Here is a 16,020-nt window from a genome sequence, read left to right on the forward strand (position 1 = left end):
GATGGTGACTAGTGTCTCCAGATGCGCACGGCTTTGTCCTCGCCGCCGCTTCCAACGCGCTCGCCGTCTGGACTCCAGTCCACTGCGAAAACCCTGTCTTGATGACCGGGCAGATTCTCCGCCAACTTGCCTTCTCTCACATTCCACGCCTTCAATGTCGTATCGGCACTGGCACTGACCAGTAGCCTTGAGTCTGGCGAGAAGGCTGTCTGGAATACAGGCCCAACGTGACCTCTAAGCGTGGTGATGAATTTGCCATCCTTCGCCTGCCACAACTTGACATGATTGTCAAAGCCTGCGCTGGCGATCAGAACTCCATCGGCGGAGAAGGTAACATGGTTGATCGCTTTCTGGTGGCCGTGCATTCTCTGTATCGGTTTTGTCGATTGTGATGGATCGAACAAGAACATGGTCATGTCGTCGCTCACCGTCACCAGACGTTCCGAGCCTGCATCAAAGAAGGGTTGTCAGCATTCTTACTCCGCGCAATTGTTTACACAGCGCAAGTTACTTACCAGTGCCCGCAATCACGGCATCAAATCGATGCTTCGCTTTTTGTCGCTTGCCTTCCACTGTCTCCGGTACCTCTTTGCTGCCCTTGTGATCGAAATAGCCAGTGCGAAGAACGAAGTCTGTCGACAGCGCAAGATGATTCACCCAATGAGCATGTGCATTGATCGTGTGCACCAATGTCCCCTTGTCAGCGTCCCAGATCTTCACTGTCTTGTCTCGCGAACTCGTGTAGATCCAACCTGTACCTCCCCATTTCACACATGTGACATGCCCTTTGTGGCCAGTGAGCGCCTTGTCCGTATGCCCACTCACTGCGTCCCAGATCCGTACTGTGAAATCCTGCGATGCTGAAGCAAGTAAAGGACGCCCAGGATCGCGACTGTGGTAGGGCTGCCAAGCTATACTCAGAACTGGTTTCGTGTGTCCTTTGAGTGGTCCGCCAAGTTGCGTACCCTTTTTCGGGTCCCATAATCGCACTGTATTGTCGTAACTCCCAGTCGCCAGTAGTCCCTCGTCAGGCGACCACGCGACCACTAGTACCCATCCTGTATGCCCTTTCAATGTGTGCTTCGGCGTCCCTGTATCACAATCCCATATTCGTGCAGTCTTGTCTCCCGACCCTGTCGCTAGCCATGAAGACGTTGCTGGGTTGAAAGCTGCACTTAATATCGACTCGCCGTGTCCACTGATGCTGGCGGAGCATCTTGTGACAGGCTTGACCTTGAACACAGCTTCTGCTCGGAAAGGTATATTCAAGGCCAACTCAGTTGTCGCCGTTCCGTCCAAATACCGCCTAATGACCTCCTCTTGTGAGAACTCCGCACTGCCATCGCTGTACGGATTGTAAAATCGATAGGGTAGACGATCGTCAGGATTTGTGTGCCCGAGAAGAGTGTTCAACAGTAACGAGAGATTCTTTGGTGATAATTGTGATAGTTGCACGAACACGGGTTCGCTCGCCGGCGCGCCAGTATCTGCATCGAGGAATTGTATGCGCTGCTGAGCATCTGGAATGGTTTCGGGAGATGTATTTATGGGTTCGCGTGCTTTCGTGGCCGCAGCAGTCTTTTGCCGCTTTGAAGGAGGTGGTAGGACGGTCGACATGGTGAGGAATGTGTGAGTTGTTCGCAACTGCCGATCGTGTTCAAGTGTTCTGCTTCTCTTGAACTTTTCGAAGTCCTTTCGGCGTACCTTCCGCTACGATGCTATCGATAAGAGATCAGGCCAAAATGAGGCAGAAACATCGTCGAAGCCCTTGGCTCTTCCCGTTCGTTCGTCTCTTCAGTCCAGTACAAGTTCATCGCGTTCTGCGAGCAGGACTTCCTCCGATGAACTCGAATCCACGGGCGTTAGCGACGGCGACATACACTTCAAGGAGTACAACACGTGCGGCTTACACGGGATGGCCCACTTGACCGCGTCTACAAAATCTCCACCCAAAGTGTAACACACGGCCGGCGGGATGCACGTCCAACCAGGCACCTAGTTGTAAGGGGTTCGAGGCATCTTAGTGCAGTATGAATTCTCGTTTTTCTTGCATGATGACCACTGCTCAACGTCTCGTCTATTCTGCGTAAGTAATACCCATTGGCAGTATTGCCTCGCCAGAGACTTTCATATGCCTCCTAGATTCGAGCAGCTGTCAATCGATTGGGCAAAGATCTGCGATTGAAGTTGCACAATTGACCCGCCAAGATGTCACCAAGGCGAAGCCTTGCTTCGCCGTGAGTCTTTAGAAACCCATTGAGTCGGCCTTCTGGAACTTGTTCCAACATCAACATGTCGTTCGTAACTCTACCCCCCGAGATTGTGGAGCAGGTTGTGACACAGCTGCCACTCTACGATATTGGCTCTTTACGCCTAACCAGTCGGATCCTGGCCTGCAACGCAACACAGGACCACTTCAAGGCCAATTTCTATTCTAAAAGTGTTGAGCTCACTGAGCGGTCCCTACAAAGGTTCGCAGTCGCTGCAACTGCAGGTGGTCTAGTGCATAAACTCCGCCACCTCACGCTCGTTGCGCCCGTGTACAACACGCTGGAGCTGGAAGCAAACATCAATCGAAGTGCCATACCTATCCCAAAATGGGATAATGATGGTATGCTCGAAAGAATTACGCTGGAGAACGTCGCAGATGAGGACTTGCAGGAAATGGTACAAGAGCTCGAGACTCTACGACAGCAACGAAGCGAGCACTCGCTGTTCACAGATCGAGGAGGCCATGTCGCACTGCTTAGTCAGGCTCTCGGCAAGCTGAAAGCTGACGGTTTCAGTCTCCAGGCGATGACGGCAGAAGTTGCAGTGTATCGAATTGATGCTACTACTCCACTTCTGCCAATCTATGGAGGTGGCTGGAAGCACATCTGGGCGGCGGCAAAGACAGCATTGGAAGCGATCTTTGGATCTGTTGCAAGATGCGGACTGCAAGTCCAACGCTTGAATCTGTTCAACAGTAGCCGCATGGTCAGATGCAGCATATCTTGCGACAAATTCACGTACCTGGACTTTGACTCTGCCCAGCTCGGCGAGTTCCTGAACAGCCTCGAAAGTCTCTCAGTAAGCATTTCAGACAGAATCATCGACGTCAATGACATGGAGTCAATGGACCAGGAAGACTACAGTTCAGCATTGGAAGTGGATTCGGGCGCCACCTGGGTTCCAGAAGACGAAATCCTACGCGAGGCACGCAACGAGCAGAATTTCGCAGGCCTGGCGAAAATGTTCAGCAAATGCCACAACTTACGGCAATTGGATATTGCTCACTGCGATCTCGATATAAGCTACGATGTCACGCATGCACAGCAGGAGGGAATCCTCTCCGCTCTGCAGGAGGCAAATTTGCACTCCGTCGCAAAGGTCACATTGCAAGGTTTCGATGCCTCAGAACAACAACTCTTTGGAGTGTTGCACAGTCTGTCTGGCTTGCGTAGCATCACGCTACGTATCATGACACTGTGTCATCAGGATCTGGGATGGGACGCTCTCCTGGATTATTGTACCAAAAGATTGGACGAAGTTAGCCTCGATGGTCTCTTTAACCCCAGGATACTCCTCTTCAAGCCGCCATACGCCATATTTGAAGCAAGCCAGCTGAGAAATGGGCAGCGTGTGGCGTTGAAAGCTCATTACAAGAGGGGAGTAACTACATATCCCACCGCGCTAAGAGGGGTTGAAATAGCAACGTCTCCGAAAATCGACTACATTGTCTATGAAGGCGTTCTGCGCGATTCGGTAGCTCAGCGCGCATGGAAACGTGATCTGAACAATCGCTTTGGCCCACCAGGCTATGGTGCTGAAGCTTGCGTTCGAGATCACCTTCGACCAGAAGAGATCTGGCAGCTCCAGCCGCCATGGGACCAGTAGAAACTACTCCGCATTCGCCACTCTACCTCTGGCAGCATCTGTGATCATTGCCCACCTCTCAGCGCTCTAATCAAGCGATTCCGCCTCCTTGACTACCGTAGTCACCTCCGATACCATCGCCACCCTTTCCCTCGCAGAAGCAACGATAGCAGCCCATCTGGCCTTACTCCACTCCGGCATCTCGTGTGCAAGCCTCTCCCTCAGCCTATCAATTTCCACATTCACATCCTCCAAAACCTTCTCCAACTCCACGATCTCCCACAGGGTCTTACGTTCGAATTCCTTCTCCTTGAAATGCCGAAAGTAATTCGCCTGGAACAAGTTCAAATTCTTCTCCGTGAGATCGTGTCGCTCCAGTTGGATCTTCGCATGGGCGGAAATGGTAGCTCGACCTCCGATGCCGTAGATTGTGTCGGTGGAAGCGAAGCCAGGGAGGCGGATGAGGCCGGTTCTCTGCTGGAGGCGTTCCCAGTAAGAGTTGATCAGCTCTATGATGCAGCCACGAGTGATGAGGAGACGGCGGAGGAGGTAATGAGGGCTCTCAACGATGGTGGAGAGGGGCAGGGAATCATCTTCGTCTCGAGCCTCGACGAGTGCAGGGGACATTCTTTCGGCCTGGTGCCACTGAAGTTCGAAGGAATTCGGAGTCATAGCTATGCCGACACCTTCTCCGTCCCCAAGGCGATTGCAAATCTTCAGGATCGTCCGGTCGTAGTGCTTGGACGTAGTGCTTGGTTGTTGAGCTGGAAGCGGAGCTGCGTTCTGGTGACAACTTTTCTGAAAAGTTACTGTTGTCAGTTTTTACTATTCTGTCCAGATGGTCTACCGAAGCTATGGAGGGCGGCGAGGCCAGTAGAATATATTCTGAGATGCCATGAGGCAGCATAGCCAATATCGCGAAAACTCTCGGTTTGAGGACGACAGACTCATGTTGCCAAGCTTTAGAACCAAAGCTTGATTTTGGGAACACCGAATGTAAGTGAATAGCACAAATTTGTACTTGACGTTCGAGGATGCGGCACACTGTCGTTCCAAGGCTAGGCGAAGAGGCAGAGGCCTCCTGCTGCATTCAGAGAAACCTGGAAATGCGGCTATATCTCAGGGCAATATCTAAGACGCACTTCAAGGTCGTAGCCGGCCTCGTAAGCTGGGCAGGCTCTGTTCTGTCAGAGAAGCGTATGACATGTGGCGATAGTTTGTGCTCGAAACAATGAAGATGGTAGGTCGTACAATGTATCTCTTTGCATCGGTCGCTGGCAGCGATCTTTCTCCAAATAGAGACGAAGGAGCCTGCTCCCAGACTTGACGGGACAGCACGATTGTACAACAGAGCGGTTTTCGAGACTCGAATTCACATCGCTTCTATCAACAAGTGCGCACGCAGAAGTGGTAAGTCATCAATACCGGCGGTTGGACGTTGCAATTCTTAGCGGTATCTAATGATCAACGATCCAGCTCCACTGCATCGTTATTCCTCAGCAGTCTTCTTGGGTTGCGCTTTGGCACTAGGGGTGCAATATCACTGCTCACTCCAGCTGTCGTCGCTGGCACGATGGTGACACTTTTGGTCGTGACCTGAGTCGAGACTGGGATCCTGCTCATTCCATGTTTTCGCTCAGTTGCGAATTCGTCTGCCTGTGTCTTGGACACACTAGAATCTGCGCTCTCTTCGACCGCATTGTCTGCCTTGGCAGATGTGGCAGTCTTTCCGGAACGATCACCTCTGCGAAGGAGTCTCGACACAGTAGGCAAATTTGACCTCTCGCCCAAGTCGGCTGCATGCGAGGGTCTGTCCTCGAATTCACGCACTGCCATCCCCGTCACGAGTTTCAGGTCTCTCAAACGCTCAGCCGCTTCCGTCAGCGACTGCAGTCGCTGGGTCATATCTCCTGCCGCCATCGAAGATCCGCTAGCGAACGCCTGAAAGTTCTCCTCTCGTAATCGATTCAGCCGAATTTCGAGCAGAGCGATGGCATCCTCATCAGTTGCTGATATTGAGGGAGACAGTGCCACATCGCTCGAGCCCGTGTTATAATCAAGATCGACGCCACTTTCAGCTTTGAACTTCGTACTCCGACGTGATTGCCTTTTACGCAGGCTTCGAGGTTCAATTGCAGGCATGGCTCTGGCGGGCGCAGGGGTGCTTGGCAGCAACGCAGCCACTGCACCGTCTCCTGCTCGGACGTGGATCTCACTGCCATGACGCTCAATTTCTGATCCAACCAGCTGTATGTATTGGTTGGCGTAGGACTGATTGTCATGTCTACTGTGCCTTTGAGTTGCCCCTCCCACACGCCCTCCGAACGTATTCTCAAAGGCTGCGCTAGTTGACCGCGAATAAACTGATGAAGGGGACAACTGACGTCTGCGACGAGTCGTGCAGCTCTTTCTGTACTCCAGTGACGTTGCCCGTGCAGCCTGTTGTTCTGAAATCCTCGAGGAGTCAGAAATCAAGCTGATCAAAGTCTCCTCACTACTCCTCTGTGCTGCATCCCGAGCATAGGCTGCGGTGGCAGACAAGATGGCGCCATTTTTCGGCCGAGCGTGAAATACTAAACTGTTCTGGAAGAAGCCAAATCGTGATTGCTTGGAATTTGAGCCATGTTGCGATGTCGATGCCATTTGATTTTCTGTAGTTGTTGTACTCTCGTAAGGCACAGTCATTGGCACACGCCAAGCATCGCCATCGCAATCGGGAGCTGCTGGCTCTGCTTTGCAGGATGCTTGCTCTGGGACCATCAGGCGTGTGACAAGCTCGGGCATGATTGGGGCGTAATATTTGCTGGCACAAGTGCGGAGCTTGGAGTGAGAGGGAAGAATGAAAGGGCGAGACTGCTGCCGAGTTTCCTCTTTGGTCGGCACACTCGATGAAAAGGACGCTGGTGAATAGAGTCGGTGGCATACGCTCAAGCAAAGCCCGAAATGTACCGTGCTGCATGGTGCCAAGGTAGTTCTTTAGGAGATTGATGAAAGTTCTTTTGCGTGCTGGAAGGTTCACGGTCCGCCACGGCATTTCGGTTGTTACCAAAACTGCTATTGCAGTGCAGTGCCGGCTTCTTCGCAAGTATATCACATGCTCGGCCCGGTATTCCTGGTATAGTTCGGCGCATCCTCAAAAATCAGCCGATGAAGCCGGCAACCTTTTTGATTGGCCAAAGATCATACTTTCCGCCCTTCAATCCACGGTGATGTTGACAATTTTGATGTCGTCGACCGGCTTTTCTTTCCAGACTTTGGTGTTCTCAATCATGTGGACAACATCCATTCCCTTCACCACGCGTCCGAAAATTGTATGCTTGTCATCCAGCCACGGCGCACGCTCGGTCGTGATGAAGAACTGTGAAGCATTCGTCTTGGGCCCTGCATTCGCCATGCTCACCATATAAGGCTTATCGTGTCGAAGCTCTGGAGTGAACTCATCCTCAAATTCTGTTCCCCATATCGACTCGCCACCGGTTCCGTCACCAAGTGGATCGCCAGTTTGAATCATGAATTTGCGGATAACTCGATGGAATATAATGCCGTTGTAATAGTTGTTCTTGGAATGCGTTGCAAAGTTCTCCACGGCCTTTGGCGCGTGTTGCGGGAACAGACGGATGCTGATGTCACCCATAGTGGTGTGAATCGTCGCAGTGGTACCCATCCGGGCTTCTCGTTCCGCTTCCTCTTTCTGCTTGTTCGCGACCAAGTTGCGCGGTTTCTCGTTGTGAATGTCACGATCGGACTTTGAAACACTGTCATCGTTGGTAAACATGTAGAAGCGCACCTTGCCGGAACCTGTGTTAACCAGCATTGCGTCTCGCGCTTCTGCTTCGGCCAGCAAGGGGTTCTCAGACGCGGCCATTTGCACTGTCGTGAAAGCCTTCTTGTCGGGTTGGCCTTGGTATAGCGCCATGTTGAGAGGGCGGAAAGGCTCCTCGCGACCGTACAGCTTGACGAGCCGATTTGAGAAGGTATTGATCACTTTCGTGCCTAGGATGCTTCCGTACAGAATGAAGTGGCCGCTCTCGTCGAAGATGACGTTGACGCGAGGTCGCAAAGCAGGTGTGTCCAGTTCTCGCTCGACAGCCATGCGACGGCCGAATTCAATGGCGTCTAATGGAGTCGCGCTGAGTGTGCCGGCCTGCTGCATATCGTTGATGGTCGCAATGCTTTCGTCGTAGGTACGGTGCAGTTTGCCAGTGACAAAGTTGAAGATACGCACCTTCCGGTCGGGGAACGAGAATGTCGCAAATTGCTCACCCGAGGGCGAAATAGTGATGGAAGACGGAACTGACTTCGCCTTTTTGAACTCGAACAAGTTGGTGGAACTCTTCATCTCCCATACGTTGCTCGGCTTTTCGAACGGCGAAGAAGGTTGCCAGTACTCCAACATACCACTCTCATCTGCTGACAGCACACAGTCATAGGCATTGTTGTATGCCATAATATGCACGGGTTTACGATGGAGGGATGCAATGGTATGCATGGGCTCACTGTTCTCGCCTCGCCCATCGTAGATGTGAATGCCCCCATCCGCTTCGTTTGACACAGCCAGCAGAGGAAAGGATGTCCCGTGACCATGCACGAAACATACCGCCTTGGGTGGCTTCTGCGGCTCGAGCATGGCCAGCAGGTCGAAGGTGGCCACGTCAAAGATCTTGATGGTGTTATCCATGCCCGCAGTCGCATAGCTCCGCCCATCTGCGCTGACAGTGACGCTTCGAATTTCCCCCTCATGTGCCTTGTACTCTTTCACAAATTCGATGCCGCCCGAAGTCTTCTTCCAGAATTTCACAAAGCCGTCGACTGAGGTGGTGATGAGAAAGTCGGTGTGTGGAGTGAATGTACAGAAGACGAGCTGATCCTTGTGCATCAGCGACTTGGAGTATCGCGTCGCAGAGGGCAGCGCCGCGACATACTGCCTCTCGTAGGGCAGTTTTCGTCGTTTCTTCTTGGGCGCGTCGGCTGAGGGCAGAGCTGGGCCCAGGTCGTCGTCGCTGGAATCGCTGTCGTCGTTGTCGGTCGGCCGTGTCTGCCCGTTTCCCTGCTCGCTCTCATCGTGCGAGCGTTTGGTGCCCTGCGGCACGTCGTCTGCCTCTGCCGCCATTGCTGATGTCTTTGGGAAGCTCGCCAGTATTTGTGCAGACGTGCACATGTTTATGCACTAATGCAGGTCAGTGCCGCGATCCGGTCTAGCGCGGCAGGGATGGCTATGACGAAAAGCATCGCCTGTGCTTGCCACAGCAGCAGACAAACACTACTTCCTCAGCCACCACATCCTGACTGACTCACTTTCAATCATCCGCCGTCACTCATTGTCTGCGCCGCGCTTGCTGTTTATACTGTTGAAGGCAGGCCGACATTAACAGAGCCTGCCGTTTTCTTTACAAAATCCGTTGGAAGGCACAACCTCGTGGATCCTCCACTGATCTCATCAGCGCCACCTTGAAGACTGTACAACAAAACGACAACAAGACGACTCTGGATATTGTGAATTCGCTTGAGTCGCTGGCTTTGGTCGTCAACGGTCTCGTCATGGAAGCGCCCGCAGCTGCACAACCATCACAACCAGCACAACGAAGACGCGGACCACGACGTGGTAGAGGCCCGCGAAGGGGAGGAGGTGGCGAAGATCCGTCATTAGCTTTCAGACCAGCGAGCATCGCTCCAGCGGAGGCTTCTTCGCAGCAAACAGATGCCACGCCTCAGCGAGGAGGCCGAGGTGGCAGTCGAGGTAGAGGTCGGGGCAGAGGCGGCAGGGTCGGCGTTCAAGGGTCGGAAAAGCGCTCAACTGTGAACGGCAGATTTTTCGGTGGACAGCTCACACGAACGGAGACTGACCAAAGCGAAGCCTCGAATGCTGCGTCGTTGCAAGGAGCAGCACCTGTGTTCGTCCCCGGCCAACAGCATGTACAGAATATCACTCAAAAGCAGCCGATCGAGCGACCACATCGTCAGCCCAAGCAACGACGCATGTCAAAGTCACAAGCACCGGACATTGCGACCCGCACTCATGAAGATATCGACAATCGCCACTACGAATGCGCCATTTGCACGAGCGAAGTCTTGCGAAATTCCAAGGTGTGGTCATGTCATACCTGCTGGACCGTCTTTCATTTGAAGTGCATCAAACAGTGGTCATCGAATGCCGGAGCATCTGCTGCACAGCAAAACTCAGATGGAGTGCCTCAGATGCGGCAGTGGCGATGTCCGGGATGCAATTTGCCCAAGGATGATCTACCTCATTCGTACACATGTTGGTGCGAGAAGGAGACTGATCCGCGACCACTTCAGGGCATTCCACCCCACTCATGCGGACAGACATGCGGCAAGGAGAGAGTGAGAAAATGCCCGCACCCATGCCAATTGACTTGTCATGCTGGACCTTGTCCACCGTGTACGCATATGGGTCCTACGCAACAGTGTTATTGTGGCGCGCATGAATCGACCAAACGATGTATGGAAACCAACTATGAGGCTGGTTGGAGTTGTGGCGAGATATGTGGATCCACTCTCTCTTGCGGCGAGCACAGATGTGAGAGGCCATGCCACGCTGGATCTTGCGGACCGTGTGAGGTCCGTCTTCCGGCACGCTGCTATTGTGGGCAGATGGAGAAAGACGTGCTCTGCAGTGACAGAGGTGTGCCAGTACAGAGCAGCCGAAAGCATATTCTCGACGCTTCTCCAATACCAGGATCAGTGAGCGGAGACGCGCCTTCGGAGATACCAGGTTTTCAGCCAATACCAGAACTTCAGTCGGTTCTGGAAAGATGGACAGGGGTCTTTGACTGTGGCAGCACTTGTGGGCGAGCATTCGACTGCGGTAGCCATCAATGCGAGAAGCGGTGCCATCCGCAAGACGGAGAGCCAGGACATTGCTCCAGATCGCCCGATGTCGTTACTCACTGCTCTTGCGGTAAGACTCCTCTACACGAGCTTTCCGACGCCCCACGAACATCTTGTCAAGACGACATTCCCAGCTGCTCGAAACCCTGCGATAAGGTATTGCCTTGTGGACACCTTTGCCCACAAGTATGTCATGTGGGAAACTGCGGGTCGTGTTTAAAGATGGTCACGATCAATTGCCGATGTGGGAGAACATCGCATAGTACGGTTTGTCATCAGGGCATGGACGAGCCGCCCCAGTGCATGCGAGTGTGCCGAATCACTCTCAATTGCGGAAGACACATGTGCGACGAGCACTGCTGTACTGGTGAGCGCAAAGCACACGAGCGCCAGGCCAGTCGCAAGAAAGGAAGACCACTTGGATCCGCGCCACGGACTGCCGAAGAAGGTTACGAAGCTGAGCACATTTGCACTCGCCAGTGCGGTCGCTTACTTAAATGCGGCAACCACGTATGCGAAGAGCTTTGCCACAAAGGGCCATGCGGTTCCTGCAGAGAAGCTATATTCGAAGAGGTTGCTTGCAACTGTGAGCGAACTGTCTTGCAGCCTCCACTTCCCTGCGGCACACAGCCGCCTCCATGTCGCTATCCATGCGAACGGCCGAAGGCTTGCGGACATCCTCAAGTTGCTCACAATTGCCACCAAGACGATGACACTTGTCCCAAGTGCCCATTTCTGACCCCAAAGATGTGCATGTGCGGGAAAAAGGCGCTGAAGAACCAGCAGTGTTGGCTTCGCGATGTCAGCTGTGGCACTGTGTGCGGCCAGAAGTTGAAGTGTGGTGTGCATTTCTGCCGCAAGCAGTGCCACCGCAAAGGTCAGTGCGAGGATGCCGGCGGCCAAGCGTGCACGCAACCCTGTGGCAAAGAGAAGAAGGTTTGCGGCCATCCAGATGAGGCACCTTGCCATGCTCCATTTGCCTGTAAGGAGAGCAAACCTTGCAATAGCAAGATATTCATCACTTGTGAATGCCAAGCTCAAAAACAAGAAGTCAAGTGCGGAGCTTCCACATCGGGTGAAGGCAATACGCTGAAGAGTCTGCCTTGCAACGAGGAGTGTGCAAGGCTCGAGCGCAACCGACGACTTGCAGTTGCACTGAACATTGACCAGTCCACTCATGTTGAAGGCGGGGATCACGTCCCGTACTCCACCGAGACACTCAATCTATTCGCAGCACATCCCAAGTGGTGTCAGACGCAGGAACGCGAGTTTCGGGTCTTTGCGACTTCGCCCGACGAGAAGCGATTGCGGTTCAAGCCCATGCAAGCACAGCAGCGGTCCTTCGTGCACTCCCTCGCTGAAGATTTTGGGCTGGACTCAGAGAGCGTTGATCCGGAGCCACATCGCCACGTCATGATCTGGAAGACCCCGCGCTTCGTTTCTGCGCCTAACAAGACTTTGGCCGATGCCCTGCGCTTACGGCAGCAAGCACAGCGATCAGCCAACGCTAGCACGAACGCTTCCGACAACGAAGGCGCGCCTGCAAAGCCCAAGGTTAGATTGTTTGAGCCGTTCAACAGTTTCCGGATCACCAATGCTCGTTTTGGTCTGACTATCGATGAACTACGAGCCGAGATCAATGCCGTTCTACACAGTGCGTATCCTTTCACCTTTGATGTCGAGTTCCTGCCCAGCGAAGATATTGTGCTGAAGGCTGTTACCCGCACCTTGCCGCCACCGGACCTCGAACGCATGCTTCTCAACCTCAAGGAACCCCTCGGCACCCGAATTGCCAACCGGGGTTTCGGAAGCATGCAGCTCTGCACGACCGACACTTCTCTCAATATCACACGGTTCGAATCAGACGGCGCGCCAGGTGATGGGTGGTCTAGAGTCGCCGCAAAGAAATCTGCTCCGAAGGTAGCTCTCGCCAGCAGCACTTTTGGGTCTACGAATGCCTTTTCGGCACTATCTGGGAACAAAGTTACATTTGCCAAGAAGGCACCTGCGCTGAAGCCGAAGGCTCCAGCTGCAGTCGCGCCTGTCATCGTCGACGACTGGGAGGCGGCTGAAGTGGAGGAAGAAGAAAAAGAGCGCAGTAGAGACTTGACCTATACGAGTGCGAGTGATGGGGAAGGACTGGGCGCAGAGAGTCCTCCTGGTATCATGACTCCATCGCCTGAGGCTGGCGGAAGTGGCGATGAGGCGATCGTGGCGGCTGAAAACATCACCAAAGCTGAAGAGATTGCTGACCAGGGCGCCGACACGAAGGATTGGGCTGATCAGGTCACTGCGGCGACGACATGACGGATATGAGACTCAGCCAGTGACGTCCTCATGAATCAATTGACGAAGTAGGATAATACACGACATACAACCGATGAACTGGAATGCAATCCCAGAGCATAACCAACGGTCACATCTCATTCACAGTCACCCTGAGCAGTTTGCATGATCGCGCCGCACCCGCGTGCATGAAATGTGCAGTCTCCGCGGCGCTCGCCAAGTTATACTAGACATATGCTACAGCGTTTTGATCTGGTCGGTCAAGCATAGCATACGACAATGTTGTAGGTTTGAAATGCAATAATAGCCTTGTGACCACTTTTCTTTCACGTTCGACATCCGAAGCTCTTCACCGGAAACGCCCACCATCGCACAAAAGGTCCGGACTCTGCACAAGCATCGTTCCATAGGACGCCATCTGACTGCACCGCCCTCGATCTATATAGCTCTGAGCAAGTGTAGGCTCTCATCTCCGGTGAGATATGCAGCCAAAACGTAACACCAGCCTCCACCAACTCCGTGTTGCAGATGCTCCTTTCCTCCCCATAAGAACACGAATCTGCTCATTTGTTTTTGTTTCTTCTCCAGCCCATAGACATCGACCACGATCCGATATTACCGAATACTCCACCTCACCAACAATGCTGTTCTCTGTATCTCTTCTCTTCGGAGCTCTCCAAGCCATCAACGCTTTCACAATCCTCGCTGGAACTCCAGACGGAGTCTACGCGGTCTCCAGATCCCCCACCACAGGCCTCGACCAGCACGAATTGGTCTCCAACAACACCACAGATATCCCCACCACCCCCAACATCCAATCCCATCCCCTCACCCGCCTCCTTCGCCGGGACTATAAAACAGAATGCTACTCCGCCAAAGCCCTCAACGCAGCAGATCTCGACGCCGCAAATGCAGACCTCGATCGTCAATGCGGAGATGGCAAGCAAGCGACTTTCGTGCCCAAGGGTAGAAATTTCTACGCCATACGCGGTAACACTGTGGCGTACTTTTGCAATTTCGGAGGAGATAATTTGTGCGATGCGGGTACGAGACGGGGCAGGAGTGCCATGATTACTGGCTTGTGTGGGGCTTATAATTCGGGTGGAGTGATCTCTACGCATAGTCAGCATGCGTATGGGTATGATGGTGCGAGTGCGAAGTTTTGTGGGACTGGGGTTTAGGTTTAGGGGAGGGATAGGTGGCGTTGGGCTTTTGGAGTCTGCAGTCTTTACCGATTGGATGGGATCGCGTTCGGTCTTGCTGATACGTGTGTGGTAGAAGATATAGAGGTTGGCGTTGCGTGAATTCTTCTTCTGCATTCCCAAGATTTCCTACGTACATCTCTTAGTCATCACTCATATGCGCATCTTTTCCGGAAAGCCCGACCATGTCCCAATCTGAAACGCTCTTTTTGGAAACACAACGCCAACGCCGTGCGAGAAGTGTATCGTGGCATTCTTCTCACATCTAGGCATGACCGTTGACGCCATTCTTTTCGACAGGCCCCAATTTCTGTCTTCGCGCAGCCACAGCCTCTGCCAGCTCTTTCAGGACGAGTTCGGTATCTTCCCAGTTGATACACGCGTCTGTGATGCTGACGCCGTACTTCAGCCCGCTCTTGCCCTCAGCAGGCACCTTCTGGTTGCCCTCGTTGATATTGCTCTCAATCATGACACCGCTAATGGCAGTTTCGCCAGCTCGAATTTGCTCGGCGAGTTCGTGTGCGACCTTAGGTTGGTTCTTGTGATCCTTATTCGAGTTTCCGTGTGAGCAGTCGACCATGAAGCTGGGTCGGAGACCCTTCTTGACAAGTGCCTCTTTCGCATCTGCGATGCTCTTTGTGTCGTAGTTGGTGCCTTTGGTGCCGCCACGGAGAATGACGAAGCAGTCATCGTTGCCCACGGTTCCTACAATGGCGACGTTGCCAGGCTTCGTGACAGAAAGGAAGTGGTGAGGGTGCTTCACTGCGCCGATGGCGTCAATTGCTACACCCAGTGTCCCGTCGGTACCATTCTTGAAGCCGATGGGGAAAGAGAGACCAGATGCGAGCTCGCGGTGGACTTGCGACTCTGTTGTACGAGCACCAACGGCTCCGACAGAGAGTAGATCGGCAGTGTACTGCGGCGAAATAGTATCGAGCATCTCCGAAGCCAATGGCATGCCCTTGGTGGTGAGATCAACGAACATCTGTCTCGCCACGCGCAGACCCTTGTTGATGTTGAAGGAGTTATCAATGTCCGGGTCGTTGATCAACCCCTTCCAGCCGATCGTCGTGCGAGGTTTCTCCAAGTAAGAGCGCATGACAATGAGCAGGTCCTCCTCGTACTGTTCCTTCAGCTTCAGCAGTCTGTCGCAGTATTCCAGCGCCATGGCTGGATCGTGAATGCTGCATGGTCCGATGACCACCAGCAGACGCCGATTCTTGTCTGTGCCGTGCACCACATCGACAGCCTCGTTGCGGCCCTTGATCACTGTCTGCTTCGACTTCTCGTTTTGGCGGATCTCGTGCTGGAGGAGGTCGGGCGGGGTAAGCGGTGTCATGCCACGGATACGCCAATCTTCAACGCCATTGCGGTCGCCCACTGCGGGATTTGGCAGGAAGAACTGTGAAGAGTCACTCATGGTCAGCTGTGTCGATTCCAAGGGAAGCTGCAACGGCGGACCGAGGCAGTGGGGGAGAGGGCACAAACCTCGGAGTCACCCATGCTGGCGGTGTAGCTACTGTTCTACACACGAATGTCGGCGAGGGTGTTGAGGTGCAGAATGTCTTTGTCGGGGAAGATGTCTGTGTGACTCGAAATCTGAAAGTGAGTCTCAATTGACATTTCGGCGCGACCAGGAACCAGGGTCCAGAATCTCCCCGCCATCACCACCTTTCGACTCCTCCGCCTCCTCCGCCGCCACCAACATCATCACACGCGCCTGCTTTGGAAGGAGATTCCATCGGGATGGCCATATCCATCATCACGGCAGAGTCGATTCTGGTGGAGGAGCTCGGAAGCCGAAGTGGCAGCGGTCCGACGCCAGAAA

At 53.4% G+C, this 16,020-nt stretch overlaps 8 protein-coding genes across 8 annotated transcripts; 3 read left to right on the top strand and 5 right to left on the bottom strand.

Moving 5' to 3' along the window:
- Positions 1–8: 8 nt before the first annotated feature.
- On the bottom strand, positions 9–1,617 carry CKM354_001251600 (uncharacterized protein; the record flags this gene model as incomplete). Its single annotated transcript, XM_044808038.1, has 2 exons — positions 9–448; positions 516–1,617. 2 exons carry the CDS (start codon positions 1,615–1,617, stop codon positions 9–11), a joined length of 1,542 nt encoding a protein of 513 aa, XP_044663973.1.
- Positions 1,618–2,292: 675 nt separating this feature from the next.
- CKM354_001251700 (uncharacterized protein) lies at positions 2,293–3,876 on the top strand (the record flags this gene model as incomplete). The annotated part of the gene is made up of 1 exon (XM_044808039.1): positions 2,293–3,876. One exon carries the CDS (start codon positions 2,293–2,295, stop codon positions 3,874–3,876), a length of 1,584 nt encoding a protein of 527 aa, XP_044663974.1.
- A 66-nt stretch (positions 3,877–3,942) lies between these two features.
- CKM354_001251800 (uncharacterized protein) lies at positions 3,943–4,762 on the bottom strand (the record flags this gene model as incomplete). The annotated part of the gene is made up of 2 exons (XM_044808040.1): positions 3,943–4,653; positions 4,703–4,762. 2 exons carry the CDS (start codon positions 4,760–4,762, stop codon positions 3,943–3,945), a joined length of 771 nt encoding a protein of 256 aa, XP_044663975.1.
- A 557-nt stretch (positions 4,763–5,319) lies between these two features.
- On the bottom strand, positions 5,320–6,639 carry CKM354_001251900 (uncharacterized protein; the record flags this gene model as incomplete). The annotated part of the gene is made up of 1 exon (XM_044808041.1): positions 5,320–6,639. One exon carries the CDS (start codon positions 6,637–6,639, stop codon positions 5,320–5,322), a length of 1,320 nt encoding a protein of 439 aa, XP_044663976.1.
- A 412-nt stretch (positions 6,640–7,051) lies between these two features.
- CKM354_001252000 (uncharacterized protein) lies at positions 7,052–8,965 on the bottom strand (the record flags this gene model as incomplete). The annotated part of the gene is made up of 1 exon (XM_044808042.1): positions 7,052–8,965. One exon carries the CDS (start codon positions 8,963–8,965, stop codon positions 7,052–7,054), a length of 1,914 nt encoding a protein of 637 aa, XP_044663977.1.
- A 2,486-nt stretch (positions 8,966–11,451) lies between these two features.
- CKM354_001252100 (uncharacterized protein) lies at positions 11,452–13,011 on the top strand (the record flags this gene model as incomplete). Its single annotated transcript, XM_044808043.1, has 1 exon — positions 11,452–13,011. One exon carries the CDS (start codon positions 11,452–11,454, stop codon positions 13,009–13,011), a length of 1,560 nt encoding a protein of 519 aa, XP_044663978.1.
- A 620-nt stretch (positions 13,012–13,631) lies between these two features.
- CKM354_001252200 (uncharacterized protein) lies at positions 13,632–14,171 on the top strand (the record flags this gene model as incomplete). Its single annotated transcript, XM_044808044.1, has 1 exon — positions 13,632–14,171. The coding sequence occupies one exon, from the start codon at positions 13,632–13,634 to the stop codon at positions 14,169–14,171; it is 540 nt and encodes a 179-aa protein (XP_044663979.1).
- Positions 14,172–14,457: 286 nt separating this feature from the next.
- CKM354_001252300 (uncharacterized protein) lies at positions 14,458–15,695 on the bottom strand (the record flags this gene model as incomplete). The annotated part of the gene is made up of 2 exons (XM_044808045.1): positions 14,458–15,594; positions 15,681–15,695. The coding sequence occupies 2 exons, from the start codon at positions 15,693–15,695 to the stop codon at positions 14,458–14,460; spliced, it is 1,152 nt and encodes a 383-aa protein (XP_044663980.1).
- Positions 15,696–16,020: the final 325 nt, after the last annotated feature.

Source organism: Cercospora kikuchii, assembly GCF_019650295.1.
Source record: "Cercospora kikuchii DNA, contig_00009, whole genome shotgun sequence".
Lineage (NCBI taxonomy): Eukaryota > Fungi > Ascomycota > Dothideomycetes > Mycosphaerellales > Mycosphaerellaceae > Cercospora > Cercospora kikuchii.